The sequence below is a fragment of the Tympanuchus pallidicinctus genome, unplaced genomic scaffold, assembly GCF_026119805.1.
Source record: "Tympanuchus pallidicinctus isolate F22 unplaced genomic scaffold, pur_lepc_1.0 scaffold22, whole genome shotgun sequence".
Classification (NCBI taxonomy): Eukaryota; Metazoa; Chordata; class Aves; order Galliformes; family Phasianidae; genus Tympanuchus; species Tympanuchus pallidicinctus.
Window position 1 is genome coordinate 12,377,762 of NW_026294739.1, and position 19,346 is coordinate 12,397,107.

The 19,346-nt window shown below is 40.9% G+C and overlaps 1 protein-coding gene across 1 annotated transcript in view; it reads left to right on the top strand.

The window, feature by feature from the left end:
* Positions 1 to 19,346, top strand: part of LOC128082647 (probable cation-transporting ATPase 13A4) — a 33,725-nt gene that overhangs the window by 10,201 nt on the left and 4,178 nt on the right. Inside the window, exons 7-27 of the mRNA XM_052686989.1 lie at positions 755 to 889; positions 1,288 to 1,360; positions 2,006 to 2,137; positions 3,315 to 3,485; positions 3,923 to 4,080; positions 5,544 to 5,732; positions 6,047 to 6,108; positions 7,016 to 7,166; positions 8,525 to 8,611; positions 9,291 to 9,444; positions 10,038 to 10,149; positions 11,596 to 11,720; positions 12,572 to 12,735; positions 13,222 to 13,341; positions 14,345 to 14,424; positions 15,717 to 15,759; positions 16,234 to 16,343; positions 16,694 to 16,790; positions 17,527 to 17,599; positions 18,737 to 18,911; positions 19,097 to 19,311. Coding sequence (XP_052542949.1) covers positions 755 to 889; positions 1,288 to 1,360; positions 2,006 to 2,137; positions 3,315 to 3,485; positions 3,923 to 4,080; positions 5,544 to 5,732; positions 6,047 to 6,108; positions 7,016 to 7,166; positions 8,525 to 8,611; positions 9,291 to 9,444; positions 10,038 to 10,149; positions 11,596 to 11,720; positions 12,572 to 12,735; positions 13,222 to 13,341; positions 14,345 to 14,424; positions 15,717 to 15,759; positions 16,234 to 16,343; positions 16,694 to 16,790; positions 17,527 to 17,599; positions 18,737 to 18,911; positions 19,097 to 19,311 — 2,626 coding nt within the window. The remainder of the gene's footprint in view (positions 1 to 754; positions 890 to 1,287; positions 1,361 to 2,005; positions 2,138 to 3,314; positions 3,486 to 3,922; positions 4,081 to 5,543; positions 5,733 to 6,046; positions 6,109 to 7,015; positions 7,167 to 8,524; positions 8,612 to 9,290; positions 9,445 to 10,037; positions 10,150 to 11,595; positions 11,721 to 12,571; positions 12,736 to 13,221; positions 13,342 to 14,344; positions 14,425 to 15,716; positions 15,760 to 16,233; positions 16,344 to 16,693; positions 16,791 to 17,526; positions 17,600 to 18,736; positions 18,912 to 19,096; positions 19,312 to 19,346) is intronic.

A 19,346-nucleotide genomic window follows, 5' to 3' on the forward strand; every position in this document is an offset into this window, starting at 1 on the left:
TTGGAAGGCAGAGTATACATGTAGAATATGATGGACTCTGTGTCTTGTTAGTTTCTCAGTTCTCACCTATCAAGCACACAATTTTTTCAAATCCTATTTGTGAAATCATCATAAATTCATTTCTTCTCCATTGTTCTGTATGCACTACCCCCACACTTGTGTAGCTGCTTACTGTTTGCTTGTGTCTGTGTCCTGGGAGCTCATTCTGTTGGCCTTATAAGGGTCAGTGAATGTTTACAAGCTGCATTGGAAATCAAATCTTCCAGGTAAAGGCTATCTCTGAATCAGCAGAGATGACATGAACAGCACTAGCTGGCATATGCCTGTAGCTACACAGCAATGTGTAAAGTGACAGTATACTTTTTTGACTACAATTGGATACATGCATGGCCTAAGCAGAGTGTTTGTGGTGATATATTGCTCACAGTGTGCAAGCACCCTGCTCACTTCACAGCCTGATCTCAGCTTCTTGTAAAGAACAAAGCAAAACAAAGATTGGGTTGATTGGATTGAGCCATTCACATGGCAAATAATATCCCTATTGTCCCTGATTATTTGGCACTTTTGTTCCATGGAGATGGGCCAGATTGATTAGGCTGGGCCACTGCTCACAAAATCAGAAAGACTGTGGGGAGAGATAACAATTAATTCCAGAGCTTTTATTTCAACCTATTTCTAACAAGATGTGCTGTCTGGGAATACTGGAGCCATTTAGATATGGCCAAGTCTTGAGTAATTCTTTCTCTCCAAACAGGTCTTAAATCCTTTTTACGTATTCCAGTTGTTCAGTGTGTGTCTGTGGTTTGCTGAAGACTACATGGAGTATGCTGCTGCCATCATAGTCATGTCTCTCCTCTCAATTTCTTTGACTGTATATGATCTTAGGCAGGTAGGTGAGACATCCCACCTTTCTCCACAAGGAAGTCTTATTTCTAGTATCTAGGAAAGCCCAGGATGTTGCAACAAGCACATGTACTGGGCTCTGAGAGTTACTCAAAGCTTTAGCAGGTGCAGTGGCTTGGCCTCCTAGTCATAATAAGCTCTGTGTGGTACTTTAACCACATCCTCCCTTCCCCATTCCAGTGCTTTGCTTTGTAACCTTTTGTTGCATCGTCTCCACAATTAAGGTGGGGAGCTTCTTTTTCTGTATGATTGTACAGTTCCTGGCAGGGACAGACCCCAGTTTATGAAGGCTCTCATAACCACAAATAACAGAAGGGAATAGTTAGTGGATGAATTGCATCGCATAAGATGTAACACTTTTCTATGTTCGCCTTTAATTTATAGCAATCGGTTAAACTGCAAAGACTGGTTGAGTCTCATAACAACATCATGGTCACTGTCTGCAGGAATAAGGAAGGTAACTTGTGTATACTTCTTTCCTTAGTGCATTTCATTTCAGAAGCTACTTATATTGAATCTGAGAATGCATAGCATCAAATTCCTTCCAGAGCAGTTGCCTCTATTGTCTCTAAGCTTTTTTAACTACCATTTGCAGATTGGTTTGGTTTTACCCAGAAGTATGTTGTGGCACATCAATCATATTCATGGTTGTATGAGCACAGTCTTACAAAAAAAAAAAAAAAAAAAAAAATTACCAAGAAGAACAATGTCATTTTTCTTAAAGTAGTGCTGGTGAAGCCAACCACATAACAATTTAATGAGTATGAGTCCACCTAATTGTTGCTTTCAAAGTCTGTTCATCGTCATGGTATTTGTAGAATTCAAAAAAAGGGAGTCAAACTAAGAAATGTAGATCTAAACTTCTTCATTCAGGTCAGTACACTGGAGTAACAATTATTAGTTGAGATAAAATATTCTGCAATTTGAACTGATACTGAGACTTTTCTTGATAAGGGATATTGTATTCTTAGATCCTACTTGCCCTCCTTTTTTATCAGCTTTTATAAAGTAGTAATAATGATATATTCAGCTTCCTTGTATTCTTACCCTTAACAGGGAGAAATATGTGAAGCACAAAGATTTCATTGTATGTCACCTACAGGTTTCCAAGAGCTGGAATCACATCATCTTGTTCCTGGAGACATGATGGTTTTGAAGGAGGGCAAAGCCCTCTTGCCTTGTGATGCCATCTTGATCAGTGGCCAGTGCATTGTAAATGAAAGCATGCTGACAGGTACAGCTTGTTCCTTCCAGATTCACTATGAAAACATCATCATGGTGTTTCAGCAAGTGGCACAGGACATACAGCATAATCACATACCTACCATCCTCATTGTGGGATAGTTCATAGTTAGCCTAGAAGGGCATTCTTAGGAATGTTTGCTATAAAAAGGACTGAATAGTAGCTAGCCCCAGTTTATTAAGTACCTGATGTGAAGCTACTTATTGGGAAGAGCTGTTCATTTTTTTTCTTTCTGGGGTGCAACATTTAGGAAGTGATCCTCTAACTAGAAAGGGAAGTGGAGTGAGTGGGGCAGGAGAAGAAACAGTAGTTCTGGAACAAAGCTGTTCCCACACAGAGCCCAGAGTCCATTTGGTTTGTAGGGATTTTTCTCATTCACTGAATGTTTCATCATAATCGCTGCAATGTCTCTAACCAGGTGAAGTGTCTGTGCAGCTCTACATTCAATTAATCCCCTTCTCATGTGATAGTAGTGGGGGGGACATGAAGTGGGTGAATTCATTGTAGAAAAAGGATTTTTGGAGCAGTTGTTCGTGTTTCTGTTTCTCATCTTTAAATTTGGTCTAAGTCTGAACTGAACTCAAACCAACCATTCTGAAATCTCATGTAATTGAGAAATTCAGAAGCTCCTTTCATTTAGAAAGCCTCAGCGACCAGATATTCAGTGAAAGTATTTCTGCTGCTTTACCTGAGTGTACCTGCTCTGACATACACAGGATACTTAACTGGCTCTCAAGCAGGAATCAGGTAATGCCACATTCATTCTGCCTGAGGTAATAGTGACCTGCACACAAAGTTCAAGCTATGTGAACAACTTGTGGCTATCAATTGGAGTCATACAATACCACTTAAAGTCTCTGTTCAGGTTTCTGTATGTACTGCTGTGGTTCAGTGTCCTTGGACTGTTTTCAGTTCTCAGACATACAAGGAGCTGTTGTGCAAGAAGCTGCTGTACCAGTGCAAAGAGGAGTTTTTCTCTGGCAGAATCTGCTCTTTTCTGCTAGGCTCCAACTCCTATTCATTTTGAAGATGTAATGATATCAATTTAACATCTCTCTACTCTGGTTTCTCTAAGAAGTACCTTTACTTTCTGTCTAGATACTTTACTGTCCGCAGGTTGATTTTAAGGCATACTGCAGTTTTCCTGATCTGAGTTCATCTTTCCTAGGAGAAAGTATTCCAGTTACAAAGACCCAGTTACCCCAAGCTGATAACCTGAAGCCCTGGAGAATTCACTGTGCAGAGGATTACAAAAAACACATCCTCTTCTGTGGAACAGAGGTCATACAGACCAAGGGAGATGACAGAGGAGTAGTGAAAGCTGTAGTGCTGCAAACTGGTCAGTCAGCACATCAGTTTGCTTTTCCTTTCATGCTTTTTCTCACTGCAACATGACTTAGAGGTCTCCAGAGTCTGAATTAAAGTTCTAAGGTGTACCTTACACTAAGGGAATTAATTGACGTTCACAATCAATATCCCCATCCGTACTAAACTATTATGCATTGTTTCAGTTTGTTTGGCATACCTCTTAAAAAACCCACTAGCATATGATTAAAAAGAACAATTTCTCTTTGCTTTGAACTTTGCTTTTTTGTTGAAAAAATCCTGCTTAAGACAGTTCTTTTTCTATATTCTGTATATTAGCTCACATACAATAAAATGAAAGATCTTGGCCTTCTTTCATAAGTTATTTCAATTCTATTTCAAAGCCTTCTATTTTTTTCTTAGAGAACTTTTGGAAGTGACTTCCCCATGTAATGATCTTAATCTTTTCAGGTTTCAATACAGCCAAAGGAGATCTGGTGAGGTCCATTCTCTACCCTAAACCAGTGAACTTCAAATTGTACAGAGATGCCCTCCGGTTCCTGATGTGCCTCATAGCATTTGCAACCATTGGAATGATCTACACAGTGTGTGTATTTGCACTCAATGGGGTGAGTTACTAAATGCAGGAGAAATAGTCACACGCACCTTCAAGAGTCTTGAAACTTCAGTGGTTTCCTATGCACTTTCATATGACAAGTATGATTTCAGAATTCTCTTTGCCTTAGTGTGTGTGGCCATTTTGCAATGAAATTATATTTGTGACACCATAAAATCTTAAATATTCAATTCCAAGGTGTCCAAACCCACTGTGTCACCATTTTCATTTCCCCAGAGTTCCTAGCATATCTGGTATGAGCACTTTACACACACGCACCCCTTCAGCCACTTTTCTCCCTTCTGCTTCTTGCAGAGCCCTAAACAATACAGATACAGACACACAACCTCAAATTTTACTGACACTATAAAAAACTCCCTATTTTCTTCTGCCCCTTTTGTCATATCCTTGTATAGTTATATGTGTGGTGGGGGAACTTCCAGTTAGTTATTGCTATATAAGTATAGCTTTTGGGAAATAACTTTTGAAAAGCCAAGTATCAGTTAAGTCACTCACCCACATCTCCACTTATTTTTTTTCCAGAGTTCGTTAGGTTTATTAGGCATGAATTTGCTCTGTGGTATCTGCTTTGCCAAGTTTCTTCTTTTATTTTTCTTCTTAAACAGCCCTCCTCCCTTTTTGTAATACGTGAAATGCGCGCTGATGTTATCATGGTAATTGAAAACAGTATCAAAATGGAACTTCTGTGGTCTGAAATAGTATCAAAGAAGGGAGAACGAAAAACTGATGAAAATTCAGTGTGTCAAAAACAGCATGGCATCATGGTTTGTGGTCAAATCTCCAGGCTTGGAAGTGGTAAAAACAGAACTCTAGTGATGGCTTTCAGATCCATCCAAACTGCAGATTGGCTTTAGTTTGCAGTGCCCCTGTCCTAGGACCCAATTTGAAATGCATTCAATCCTTTGGTATTGATAATGACTGCCAAGAATAAGAATACTAACATTCAGTGTACGTGTAGCTATCTTTACACCAACTTCTTAACTTTTTAATTAGAGATTACTTTTAGAAGTGTAACTTTTATTTCTATGTGTTTTCCTTCACATAAAGGCCATCCTGTTTAGCATTTTCCCATATGTCTAATCTGTCACCCTGATATGAAGCCCAGAGCTACATTTGTAGGTAGTTGGATGAATGCTCATGGCAGTGGCAGATTCTTTTGTGCTTTGTGATAGTGAGCTAGGCTTGACTGAAGGTGTAATAACCTATCCTGGCATGTTTGAGCTCATTCATGTGCTTTGCAGGTTTGTTGGTACAGAGAAGGCTCTTTTGCAGTGGTGTAGCCTTAGGCCCTTTGGTTAAATCAAAGCAATCCATTTTTTACCACAGACAAAAAAACCCCACAGACCAACAGCATGAAGTATCTACAGTGCAGAGGAGGAGAGATAAAGAGGGCTATTCTCAGATAATCCAAACAGCACATCATCTTGCTGATAACTGCCTTTGGTTTTACATCAGGAGGAGGCAGGAGAAGTAGTGAAGAAAGCATTGGACGTTATCACTATTGCTGTCCCCCCAGCCCTACCAGCTGCCTTGACAACAGGAATCATTTACACCCAGAGGAGGCTGAAGAAAAAGGGCATCTTCTGCATCAGCCCACCAAGAATCAATATGTGTGGACAGCTGAACCTCATCTGCTTTGACAAAGTAACTCCTCTGTATTAGTCGCCTCCTGCACTTGCAATGGGAGCAATGCTAGGGGTGGGAGAATGTGGTCAAGCATTTTCATTGTATTTTAGAAACACATGGACCAGTCTTTCATCCTTACGTTTGTCTGAATGTACATTGTTATATGTTGTTTTTTTTTTTTTTGTTTTGAACCTAGGGAGTATCTGATGGTACTTTTTCTCTGCACTGTACTGACATTTTCTAAACAGCAGCTTCTTGAAATATGTCTTACTTTTTATTCCTCATGTAAATCTAAATGTGCAAAGTTAATTTAAACGTATATTCTAATGCAGACTGGCACCTTAACAGAAGATGGCCTGGATCTCTGGGGCTTGCTGCCCTCTGAAGGAAACTGGTGAGGCTCTTTGTTGACTAATGGGATTTAAATTTGTGGGATAGTGACCAGACACTCATCCAACACATACAAACAAATCTGAAAAACATGTTCATGTCAAAACCAATGAAAAGTTCCCCTTGTTTAGATATCTATTGGAATTCCTGTATTGTTTGGAGAATACATTGTTGGTCTCATTCCAGGTCCTGTGCACCTGCAGGCAGGGAATTGTGCCTAGGTTAGATTTCAGAGTAGCAGGAGTGCCCTCACCATTTACAACAGGAAATTACAGTAACTCATGAGACAGCTGTTCCTACAGTGCCACTATTTCTGCGCATTTACATTTCCGGAACTGTGAATGCACAAAGATGCCCAGACTTGTATCAGCCTCCCAGTTTGAATCCTTGCAAAATCCCCAAGTAACATATTTCATAATCTGATGCATATCCCAATGGACTATTAAATACATAGAATACGCTTATTCTGAGTATGCATATTTCATCCAGGGATGTGCACAAGAAATAGCTCCTGGGAGAGGACAAATCTACAGAAACATGCTTGATGCCTGGTCACAGGATGAGACTTTAACAGTCACATTAGCAGTCTCCTTACATAGAATCATAGAGTTTGGAAAAGACCTCTAAGATCATCTAGCTCAACCATCCACCCACAAGAAACTTCGCCCTCTAGCCCACGTTTCTCAGTACCATACCTCCACATTTCTTGAACACCTCCAGGAATGCTGACTCCATCACCTCCCTGGGCAGCCTCTGCCAGTTCATCACCACTCTCCAGAAGAATTTTTTCCTAACATCTAACTTGAACCTTTCCTGCCACTTCCTCTCATCCTATTAACTTACGACATTTTTTCTGTTAGACGTATGTGTTTGGTGTTTTCAGATTATTTTTATAGTTTCTTCTGTGTTAGCTTTCAGGATGTTCACAGGTTCCCTGCAGACCACAGCCTGCCTTGGGGCCCAGCGTTCAGCGCAATGGTTGTCTGTCATTCATTAATTGTTCTGGAGGGCAGGATCCAAGGAGACCCACTGGATGTGAAAATGTTTGAGGCAACTAATTGGGTAAACTGTGATTTGTTGTTATGCAAATAACGATATAGAGATTTGATATTTTCTTGCAAAGGAGAAACATCCCAAAGCCTTCCATGCAAACAGTCACTGTCTGAACATAAGTAAAACAGCCAGAAGGGATACCACATTCTTAGGCTTTTAGAGAAATGCTCTTTCTGTCCAAAGCTTCCAAACTGGAGTACATTGAGTATTCAGAGCATTTGACTGGTTGGTGGATATCATACAAATCCTATTGAGGTATCAACTCTGACTGTGGCTACTACCGGATGGCAAGAAGTCCTAGCTATAACTTGTATACAGATGAGGACTGGCATGCAACTATTTCTGCCACTTTGAACTGGCCACAAAAATTCAATGTTTGGTAGAGCTTTGTCATTCTGGAGATGTTTCATATGAGCATGGGATTTCAAACCTAAGGATGATAGAAGGCCTCACAGGTGGGAAATACCACTACACTTGCAGAGTAATGAGAACAGAACAAAACTAATAGGTATCAAAGCACTCTGCTTTCATTCCCTTTATGCCCCATTATGTACAGATGCTGTTAGTGGCCCTTCTTAGCATCTGATTTATTGAGGAATATTGAGCATTTACAAAAAAAATTGAGAGACTGCAATTCTGAGATAGGTAAGAGAATTAGGACCAATAGTTATCTAGTGAAAGATACAGCCACAAGCTGTTGCTGGTACAAGGCAAGATTCAGGGCCAGGTTAGCTAATTATGTGGGTGACAACATCCATACTTAAGGCCTGTCTGTTTTTATCTGCAAAATACATAAGATGCCCAAGTTTCAAGGAAAAAAACTATCCAGTAATGACAGGAGTTAGAAAGTATTTTTTTTTCCCCAGGGGCATCAGTTCACCACTTCAGACTTAGGCAGAAAAAATTACCTGAAAGAAGAATAATTTCATGCCCTTTGACAACATAAAATATTCTCCGAGTCACATTGTGATGATTAAAAAACAGCTGACTCATGGAAGATATCAAGAGTAGAAAATGATGCTTCCTACATTAAAAAACTTATTTGTTAGATTTCCACTGAGGCTAAAGTTAAGAAAATGTTATTTTGTGCATTTGAATGTATTGTGATGGACAAAGGATTAGTCTGGGAGATAACACAGCCTATTTGCCATGCGAGAGTACAGCAGTATCTTCATGAAGCTGATGAACAACTGAATTTGTTTGCCAAGGAAGCAGTGAGTTCTCTGCTACTGGAGTTTCTTAGTGTGAGGTCAATAATGACTAAGATACCTCATTTTGAGGGAACAAAATGCGCCAAGTGATCCACTGAGCTTCTTTCCGCTATACTGACGTTGTAACCTCAAATACTTTTGTCTTTCAAAACACAGGTGATAGATGATTCCAGTGGACACCAGACTGAAGGTCAAAGATCTACACATGCCACAGTTATTAGACCTGGACTTAAAGCCAACTGTGTAAGCTATCTGCAAGGTTCACATCTGTTAGTTAAACTGTTAATGCGAGAGTTACCTCTTAATAGAGAAATGTTTGATTGTTCTAGTCCAAGACAACTCTTCCACACTTGTTCTCACTTGGATTGCATGCAGGGAGATCATCATACTCTTTGTGATGAAAAAATAGTTGCCAGAGGGAGCTTGCTGCTCAGAACAGAAAAAGGATGTGAGCAGGGGATTGCTAGATAGCAGATTGTCCAGCCCAAGAATTTACCTCCCCTGGTGGCTCCAGACTCAGTTCAGGATCAGCCAAGTGGTGATCACCTCTAGAGTGCTTGGGGCTGCAGGTGGCTCCAGAAGCTGATCAGATCTCTGCTGGTGTGAAAGCTTTCAAATATCTCGCAAAGGAAAAACAGACTAGTATAAAATGTAGCAGTCTTGTTAAACAAATAGGACTGGTGAGTTCTTTTCAGTGATTTGTATCAAATGGCCTGCTAAAACTGTCAGAGAACTCTCCACATTGCTTGAACAAAATATCGCTGTGCAAATTTCATGAGTCTGTTCTGCCCCACTATGAAAAAAAAAAAAATCAATCAGTGCATTACACATTGTTATCTTCTCAGCACGGCTCAGGGGACTCAACTGCTTTGGCTTGAGCTTAAGGTCTTCACAGTATCTAATCCCTTTACTTCCCTCCTAGGCCCCTGTGGAAGGAATTACCATTTTACACCAGTTTCCATTTTCCTCAGCTTTGCAGAGAATGTCTGTAATTGCTCAGGAAATTGGTGGGGAAAAGCAGGTCTTCACAAAAGGTGCTCCAGAAATGGTAGCTGTGTTGTGCAGAGCAGAAACAGGTAACCAACATTTTAAATGCTTCCTAGAAACACATAGATATAAATGAGTTTGGTAATGCATTGTAGTGTAAGGTCCTAATGAGATTCCTGAGTCTAAGCACTTTCATCTCAGCCTGAAATGTTGATTGTGCTTCCAGTCTAAGGCTAACTTTTCATACAGCCCTTCTCAGCAAAGAAGTACTGCTTGCAGACAGAAGTACCAACTATTGTACAAGGCATTCAGTTTCTACTACAATTAGTATTTGAGTTACCCACTATGTACCAGAAAGCATTTTATTTTCTCTTCAAGCCTTGAGTGGACAGCTGGAAGAGCATAGCTGGAAGAGCACAGCTCCTTTACAGTAAGCTAGAAGAAGATAAATCTATGCAGAATAGTTTAAGATCCTCAGTGGAGATTGGCAGAGAATTGGCAATGATCTTCTTATTGAACAAAATTCATTGTAGCAGCTCTCCTTCATGCCAACGCCTATTAGAACTCTAAGTATACATCTCCTCTAAGACAAATGCTTTAGAGAAGGTTCCTAAGACCATCCCCCTTCTATAAAACAAACAGCCAAATGTTATGATGAGCTGTCTTTTCCTCTTTTGGACAGTCCCATCGAACTTTGAAAGCAAGCTTCTGTTCTACACAGCACAAGGCTTTAGGGTGATTGGACTGGCATATAAATCTCTACAGTTGGGAAAGCAATCTACTGATCTAACAAGGTAAGCAACAAATAGCTTCTTATCAGCCACATTCAGCCATAAGCCTCACATTATATCATTACCCCAAGGCCTTTACCAAGACCAGGGCTGTAGCATAGGTGGGCTTGCTAGATGCAGGCTAAAGAGAATCTGTTTAAATCTGGATATGGGTCTGAGAGTGGGTAGAGTGGATACTGCTACCCAATACCTGTAGCACATACCTATAATCTTTACGTGTTTCTTAGCAATGGATCAACACGTGATTCAACTCTAGCACAAACTGCAGCTTAGTAAACCCCTCCCTCAGCTCATAATTTCTACCACTCTCCATTATATTTACCTAGGATTTCAGTCAAATGTGTTTGTTTGTTTTTTTAAGTTTTTATCCTGGCTTCTTGGTTAAGCAAAGGCAGCAGATGATCCCCATTACACTACCTCTTCTCTAACCCAGAGAAAGTCAACAGAATATCTTCTCCTGTAATCTTGGTCTGTGCCTTCTTTAGCATTACAGCTTTGGTTTTCTTTAACTTCTAGAAAAGCCAGAAAACCCTTCTGCTAGTCTCATGGAATTAGTTTTCCCACCAATCACATTAAAGTATGCCCACACGAGTCCATAGGCTCTTAGAAATACCCTCTTGTTCTTGCCTGTGATACTCCTGAAACATCACTTGTGAAACAGTTGCAATTACTTTGCACATTTGTTGCCCTGTTTACTATGAGCAGGTCCTAATTCAGATGAAGTTCACTTGCTCTTTCACAGGGTTTTTTACTTTGCTGAGAGGGCTCAATGACATGGAGGCAAAGAGCAAACTGTTGTTTAGCTTCTTGTCACAAGCATCATAACAAACCTATCCAACCCAGCAGGCAAATGTATACAATATGGCCCAGATTTTGTAACTGTGTGTGCAGTTATATTTGGATGAAGTGTACACTGCCAGGAAAGAAAAAAGACAAGACACTGTTTCCCAAATTCTGTGCTCAACTGCAGCTGTAAAAGTGGCAGTAGCACAGGTGTAAAGAATAGGAAAAAACAGAGTTGGAAAATCCCTGTGCACAAATAGAAAGCAATCCAACTTAGCCTTCAGGCTTGATTTTTGTATGTGGAGAGAATAGCTCCAAAATGGTGGGGTCTTTTTTTTTTTTTTTTTTTCCTTTGGTAATAATTAAACAAGCGTGATCTGAAAGCTGCCTATGTACTGAACTATTTCTTCAGAAAGAGACAAAACAAAGACCCTCCATATTCAACTGACACCTCTCACTGCTGGTGGAATGCAATCCCAGATGGTCTTGAAATAGCACCTCAAAAACCAGAAAGCCTCAGACTGTTAAAAACTAACAAGTTATTAACATCCTTTGAATTAGATTGGATGATTAACACTAACAAATGGCTATCAGCAAATTCAGTATAAAAGCAAGGTAAGGGGAAAAAAAAAGGAATTAAATCTTCCCATCTGATCTTCACTTAAGGGAGGAGGTGGAATCTGATTTGACATTCCTGGGTCTACTGATAATGGAGAATCGATTGAAGAGAGATACAAAGCCTGTCCTGGAAGAGCTCAGTGCTGCCCACATCAGGAGCGTGATGGTCACAGGTATCAAAATGAGATGGATTGTTTTGACAGCTGATAGTGCAGACAGGGAATTCAGTCACATGCGAGTGAGCGAGCAGTCTGCTGCTTTGTCTCCAGCACCAGTAAGAAGGCACAGGCATTTGTGTCCTTCAGACAATTGCAGACCAAGAAGTACCTGTGCTGTAACAATCACTTGAGTTGAACCATGCAGGCTTATGTCTCTAACAATTTCACCAGGCAGTGTCAGATACCTGATAGTCTGTCCCTCTCGTACCAGAATCTTCCGATGCTTTCCAGTGAGCCCATTTGTTCTCTCTACTAAGTTTGTCAGGTGACATGCATGAAAGCACGTCATGATGAAAACGAATCACTGATGCTAGAACAAATCACTGAGCCATGTGATATCTGCTAATTCATGCCTACAGATCCCTATTTATCACTTTTTTCCCCCTTGAAGTATTGGTTTGGATTTGGAAAGGATAGATCTCAGTTTTAATGTGATCTAAACACATTTTTCTGGAAATCACACAGATCTTCCTGAGCTTCACCCCTTCCCATATCAAACTCACATCCAAGCCATCTAAGGGCAATTACTGTGAAGCAGTGATACTCTCCCCCCCCCATGCAAACACAGAAATTAGGAGCACATTCCGTAGTTATGTTTCTTCAAGCTTAGGCCAGATTAAAAACGTATCTATTGAAACAAACCTCACTTGCAAAGTTCTCATCTTTATCTAAAGCCTCCTCATGCACGGATACTGCAATCTTATTGACACCTGTGGATACATTTGAAAATTTGGAATTCAAGAAAGGGTTAACATTTCCTCCACAAACAATTCCTCACTGCAAATAACACTTGCATTTTTTTCTAGGTGATAACATTCAGACAGCTGTAACTGTTGCAAAGAACGCTGGGATGATTCCTCCAACAAACAGAGTCATTCTTGTGGAAGCAAACAAAATACCTGGATCTTTTTCAGCATCTGTAACATGGAAACCACTAGAAGAAAATAAAACTGAAGATTATGGAAACCCGGTGAGAGTAAAATAAATGATGCAGCAGGAAAACAAACAGTGATGGAATGCTTGTAATAATGCAAAGTACTATCCTATAGCTTCCTTCCTAACATATTATCTTGTGAATGATATTTTGGCTAACTACTTGGATTAGGTTTGAGAACAGCTTCACAGTGTATCCCATGGAAGATTTGCCTGCAGCCCTCACGCATAGCTGGTGCCATTTTCAATCATGCTTTCCTGCAAAGTAAGTTTGATAGCATAGCATATTATGCAGACTTGAAATCTGTGTAACTGCATGGAATGAACAAGCCCTGTTTGAACAGATAGAATTAGTACTTCCCCATACATGCAAAACTAAAGCATGGACTAAACCAGGCCTCCAAGGGTCTTCACAGGTGCCCTCTCTGTGGATGTCCTTTTCTTTGTCTGCAAGAGTTTTTGAGGGCTTGGAAACAGCACTCATTCTCAGTTGTTTTTCCTTCTTCTTCTTCTTCTTCTTCAGGACAGTGACAGTCAGACTGGAAGAATTAGGTTGGCAGTAGAATCAGACCAGTTTCATTTTGCCATGAGTGGAAAATCTTACCAAATTGTAGCACAGCATTTCAGCCACTTGCTTCCAAAGGTAAGATGTGGATTATTTAGTTGGAGTAAGCCTTCCAGTCAGTAGATTTAGATTGTCCTGATGTAATTAGCTAAAGAGATCTGTACCAGGAATTCCTTGGGAAAAACTTGAACTCTGAAATACTCATGGGCTAGGTAAACCTCTGATGCAACTGTGTGGTGGAACTGTCTGAAAAGCTCTAATATTATTTCCAGCATGAGAGAGCAGAGCAGTATCATAGCATACGAGAACATGACTTAAAGCATTTGTGACCATAAGACCACCTTTTGCACAGCCCTACTTCTCTCATGCTTTGAGGAACGGGTGAAAATGTGGTATTACACAACCTGAGATTAGGAATGATTTATCTGTTTTATGAAGAAGATAATCACATTAATTCTCTTCCAGTAAATCCCTCCTTAGTAATACGCTGTAATGCTATAATGTATGGAAAGTACAACAATAACAGAGGGGTGGCAAAGTCTTTAGCAGTAGCAAATAAGAAGAAGCCCAAATACAGAAGATGTAGATGTAGAAACAAAGGAAAGAAGAAAGAAAAAAAAGCTACTTACCTTTAAAAGGTCTCAGGCAGGCAAGAATCTCCAGAAGGCACCCTTACCTCCACTGCCAGCCCTTTAATGAGATCTGAGAAGGGGTGCATCCTGGCTTCACCCCTTTTCATCACTCAGGTACACTGCATGCACCTGAGCCCCTCTGGGTTGGCCCTGCCTTCCCCCCAGGTGCTCAATCACTGCTTCAGCCGTGACTCAGCATTTCTGCTACACACTTGTTCATCTTACAAACAACACACCTTATGGACCTTATGTCTTAATTGTGACCACATTTTTTGTCAAAATGAATATACACTTTATCTTTGATCCTCAGTCTTACTTGCCTTGGGATCTGGCAGCAGCTGTTTGCAAAATGACTTTTGGACTGTTTCTATTCCAGTTTATCACTGAAATCACTGTGACTCTTATACCAACTGCTTAAAACACCCTTTTTCTTTTTTTTCTCCTGACAGCTCCTGCTAAATGCAACAGTTTTTGCCAGAATGTCTCCCAGTCAGAAATCCAGCCTTGTGGAGGAGTTTCAAAAGCTGGAGTAAGTTCTTGTAAGCACCAACTTACGAAGTGTCTGAGGAATTTCCAAACTTCAGAAGAGTCCAATAAAAGTTAGCTTTTCTCTAATATATTTTTCCCTAAAAGTGCAAAAACTGAAGCTTCTACAGAAGCACAGCCAGGAAATTAAGTTCCACAAGCCTGTTGAAGAAGAGACACTGAAATTAATGTTGTTTTTACAACCCATCAAAGACCTAACAGTCTCATAATTCTGAGTTTCCTTTGTTAATTCCATTCTTCATTCTTATTTCTTGTTCTGTGTCTGAAGCAGGAGCAGCTGTCTACCCAAGAATTTTTGAAATGTCTCCAAGCAATGCAGCTTTTCTGTTGCTAACAGTCTTTTTACTGCATTTGATGAATTAGAAGACCTATCAGGGCTATCTGCATTTTTACAACTTTATGCACCATCTTCGAGGTGCAGATATATATATCCTTGAGTCCCAAGTATCTCGTTACCTATTATTTAACTGATTACAAGGGCTTGTCAAGATTCCTGCCTCAACTACCTGGTCCCAGGCCTTGCCCTAGAGCAAGGTAATTCTTAAGCTGTTCCAGCTTGGTATGAGCACTATCTGGTTTCCCTGGAGCACCTTCAGTGCCTCACAGTGAGAACTTTCCCTGAGCTGGAATCTAAGTGTCAACAACTGAAGACAAAAGTGATTCAGCTCTTGAAGCACTAGACTGTTTTATACAGATGATGCTGTTGTAAGGACTCATCTCTAGGTTTAACAGGTCTTGGCTCATCCTTTCACCAGCAGGGCGGGGAGCTGTTCTCAGATAGCCTGTTAAGCCTACACTTTCCCTCCTCCAGCTGTCTTCGTCACTCTCTGTCTGCCCTAGGAGACACTGGGAGGTCTGGTCCCCGAAGCAGAGCCCCTAGTGATATCTGTTCCCTGTGAACATGAAGTACCAGTGTGTGCAATCCATCATTTCTGAGCTGAGCCATCACCATTAACCCCTTCCTCTGTCATAATCAACCTTACTACACTCAGTGTAAAACTGAATCAATTGTAATGAACATAAATCTACATGCTAATGTATTCAATCTGTCACAGCAAAAAGACTTTACTGGAGGGACATCTGAGGTTCTAGCCTAGGGACATGCATATTCTGGGATCTTGGGCTTGTATTTCAGTCTTTCAGCTTTCCAAATGGGCTTTTTAAAAAAGTTGGTGTGACTTACTGAAATAACTTACATAGCAGAGACTCTGCTCCCCTCCTACCTATAGGTCTCATTTTCCCCAGCACTTGACTGTAGGTCACTTTATTTTTTAGTTACTTTGTGGGCATGTGCGGAGATGGAGCCAATGACTGTGGGGTAAGTGAGAATTCCTTATAATTTATTTATTTAAAAAGGAGTGCATTGTCAGTAGATATCGCTAACTGAGCACATGTAGGAGATGGGAGTGCTGCCATCTCAGCAGTGAAGCAGTTGCTTGCACTTAAAGTCCCAAAGGTTTTCCCAGGAGATGGAAATAGAGAGCCTATATATCTACAGAAATTGTGACTCCAAAGAAGCATGATAAAGGAAGCACTGCTAATCCTGCCTTCTGCAGCTGGGGTTTTTGGCTTTGGGGTCTGTAGGAAATGGTCTTTCTTATGCTGTCATCCCCTTACTGCTTTGGACCTGTTGCTCCAAATCCAAACGAAGAAACGTTTTGGGTGGAGCACACACAGGAAGTGATGAGGGACTGCTGCTTTTCACAGAACATATCCTGTAATGAGGGCTCATTTCTTGGTTGATGCATCACTTCCTGGCTTGTGAGTGCTGAGGAGCTATATGCATTTTCAGGCTTTGAAAGTGGCACATGCAGGGATATCACTGTCAGAGCAGGAGGCATCAGTAGCTTCGCCTTTCACGTCCCAAACCGCCAGCATAGCGTGTGTGCCAGAGCTCATCAGGTAAGCATGGATTTTCGTTTCCTGTTATGTGAAGGAGATATTCCCCACTGCTTTCAAATATTAGTGTTTGTTGTTCCCACCAAGCCAGAATGCACATACATGGAGAAAAATAAATCTGACTCTGAAATCACCATATGGTCAGTTTGTGTCTTAAACTCCTTTAAGATACAGACAGATGTATTTCCCTTCAAACCACAGGAGGAAGGCAACTGCAGCTGAGCAGAAAAAAAGAATGGTAGAGATTTCTGTCCTTGTGGCAAATGCTTTATTTTGCAACTGCATTTTGAGAGGACTGGCAACAAGAGCAGACCATCACCTAATTACTGTCCTTTATTCACATCTTCCTTCAGGGAAGGCCGTGCTGCCCTGGTCACTTCCTTCTGCATGTTCAAGTACATGGCTCTGTATAGCACCATTCAGTACCTTGGTGTTCTCCTACTGTACTGGGTACGTCTTGAGAATATGGACCTTGTTTGATAGAACTGGATGAGCTACTCTGCTTTGTAGTAGAAACATAGCATAAGAACCACAAAACAAACAAACAGAAAAAACCACCCTAGGATAAGGAGCTTCATGTGAGCTGAGGTGATCATTTAGTCCTTCTGCACTCTGATCTGGAAAACTGGTAAGATTATTCCATTAGCTCCAGCCAATGGGCTCAGGATCCACACTGAGCAAAAACAAGAATGAGATGTTGAACAGTATTTCAGATGTGGGAGAATCTGGCATAAGCATATGCTGTTGCAATTTATTCAGCATTTGAAGCATAAATTAGCTTGACAGTAAGCAAAATCCCCTAGAGTGCCTTAAACTGCTTTTATGTGGCTTCTTCCCAACTAGAGAGGAGGGCTTTACATTCAGAAATCACCCAGCACTGAGAAAGGACATGCCTCTTCAAATAGAACTTTTTTTTTATTGCATTGAGTGAACTGGAATCATCGTTAGTTCAAACAATGCACAAAAGGAGAGTATTCACTGCGGGCCCAGTAGTGACGAATCTATTGGCAGTGCTGGATTGTGTGGTCCCTTTATCTGCTGAGTAGTGTATTCTTGGAATTTCAGAACAAGCAGCTGAGAATTAGCTCCCCCCAAAAACAACACTAAGCTTTCTGGAGGTGATATAAACAAGCCCGCAGCAAATGTCTGATTTGTGATGTTTTCTTTTTTCCGTTCCTCTTTTCAGCAACTAAACTCCTTTGGGAATTACCAATTTTTGTTTCAAGATCTGGCTATTACCACTGTAATTGGTATGACAAGTAAGTCAATTAGTCATCCTCTGTTTGAGGAGAATGCATTTCATGTGTTTTTCACCTCCTTGGAAATGTGTAGTCCTAAGTACAGAAAGAAAGGAAAGAGTTTGCATGGAGAACTGGATATTTAGATTATTAGAGAAGACATCTTGTCAGAGAAGAGAAAGCTCTAAAATAAGATGGTTATTTCTTAGTGCTGTAACTGCTGAGCACATAGGTGGTTGATAACTGGGATGTCTCTACAGGGAGAAAAAGCAAACTGACCAAATGAAGTGGAAGGTTTATTAAGGCTTTTTCCGGCTGTTCTGGAAAACAGATCCACTGCTGAGTTCAGCTCACATTTGGAGATATGTAGGCAGGAGAGGCAATATGCAAATGACAAGGGAACAAATGAAGAATGTCAGGCATTACAGAGCAGGTTGTTGTGGGCCAAGAATGAGAGAGGAAGACACTAATGGAGGGGAAAGAGAAGGGATGTTGAGAAAAAGCAAATGCAGAGAGAGATTTAGAAGTAGAAATGTGCAGGAGCACAAAAATCTGTACTGAATGCATGTGACTGTCTTCCATCCCTACTGGAAGAGACAACTAGAAAAGATCTTGATCAATTCAAACCTAAAAGAGTCACACCAGAAAGCTGCCTTGTTTAAAATACCCTATTTGGCAACAACACATTGAGGCTTACTCAAAATCTGAATAACTTTCTGAAACAACAGCGGGAAACTTGTTGGAAGGGCCTGTGCAATCTTCTGTCTCCCCAGGTAAACGGGAACTGGGTGCTTAGTGCAGCAGGAAACACAGAACATAGGCAACACAACATCCCAAGCCACAGCTACCAGGTGACTGGAAGAGAACAGGAAAGCTTGAGTATATCTTTTTATTTCTGGGTCTGACAGTAGCCAAATAAAACCAGAATCTAAAAGTTGTTTTCCAAAAATGCCTCAAGATAGTCAAAAGCTATTAATTAACATATGCTGTAGCCAATAAGCTTTTGTAGGAAAATAACACTGTATTTTTGCTAGATATAATAATTGAAAGTATTAGAATGAACATTATAAATGGTAGAAATGCTGCCATTGACAACAGTCTGTATGTAATACTGCTGCTATTTTGGACACAGTAGTAAATGTTTCTGTCATGTTTCAGTGAGTTTCACAGAAGCCTACCCAAAACTGGTTCCCTACAGGCCTCCTAGCCAACTCATCTCACCTCCCTTGCTGCTCTCCGTCATACTTAACATCCTCTTCAGCCTCAGCATGCAGATTTTTGGATTTCTAATGGTCCAGAAGCAGCCCTGGTATTCCAAGACTGATATACACAGGTAGGCCTCCTTCATGGGACTCCAGGTGAAACATGGCACACCTAGTGAGACAGCTTTACCTGAAATGACTGCTTGACTACAGCATGGATGAGCAGCTGCAGATAGACCCTGTGTTCCCACCAGCTGCTTACAGTAAGCAGTGCTGTCTGCAGGTCCCAAACCATTCCAACAATGCTCTTTTGCAGTGCCTGCCTCTCAGTGAACAGCCACACAGAGAATTCTTCCTCTGCCTCCAGCCTGGTCCTCCATGGTGTGAGAGATGGAGACCCTACAGAAATGGACAATGGCTACAAGAGCTATGAAAACACCACAGTGTGGCTGCTAAGTACCATCAACTGCCTCATCATAGCACTGGTGTTTTCCAAGGGAAAGCCTTTTAGGCAACCCATCTACACCAACTGTAAGTGTGGGGAGAGAGGAAGGGATCTATGAGTT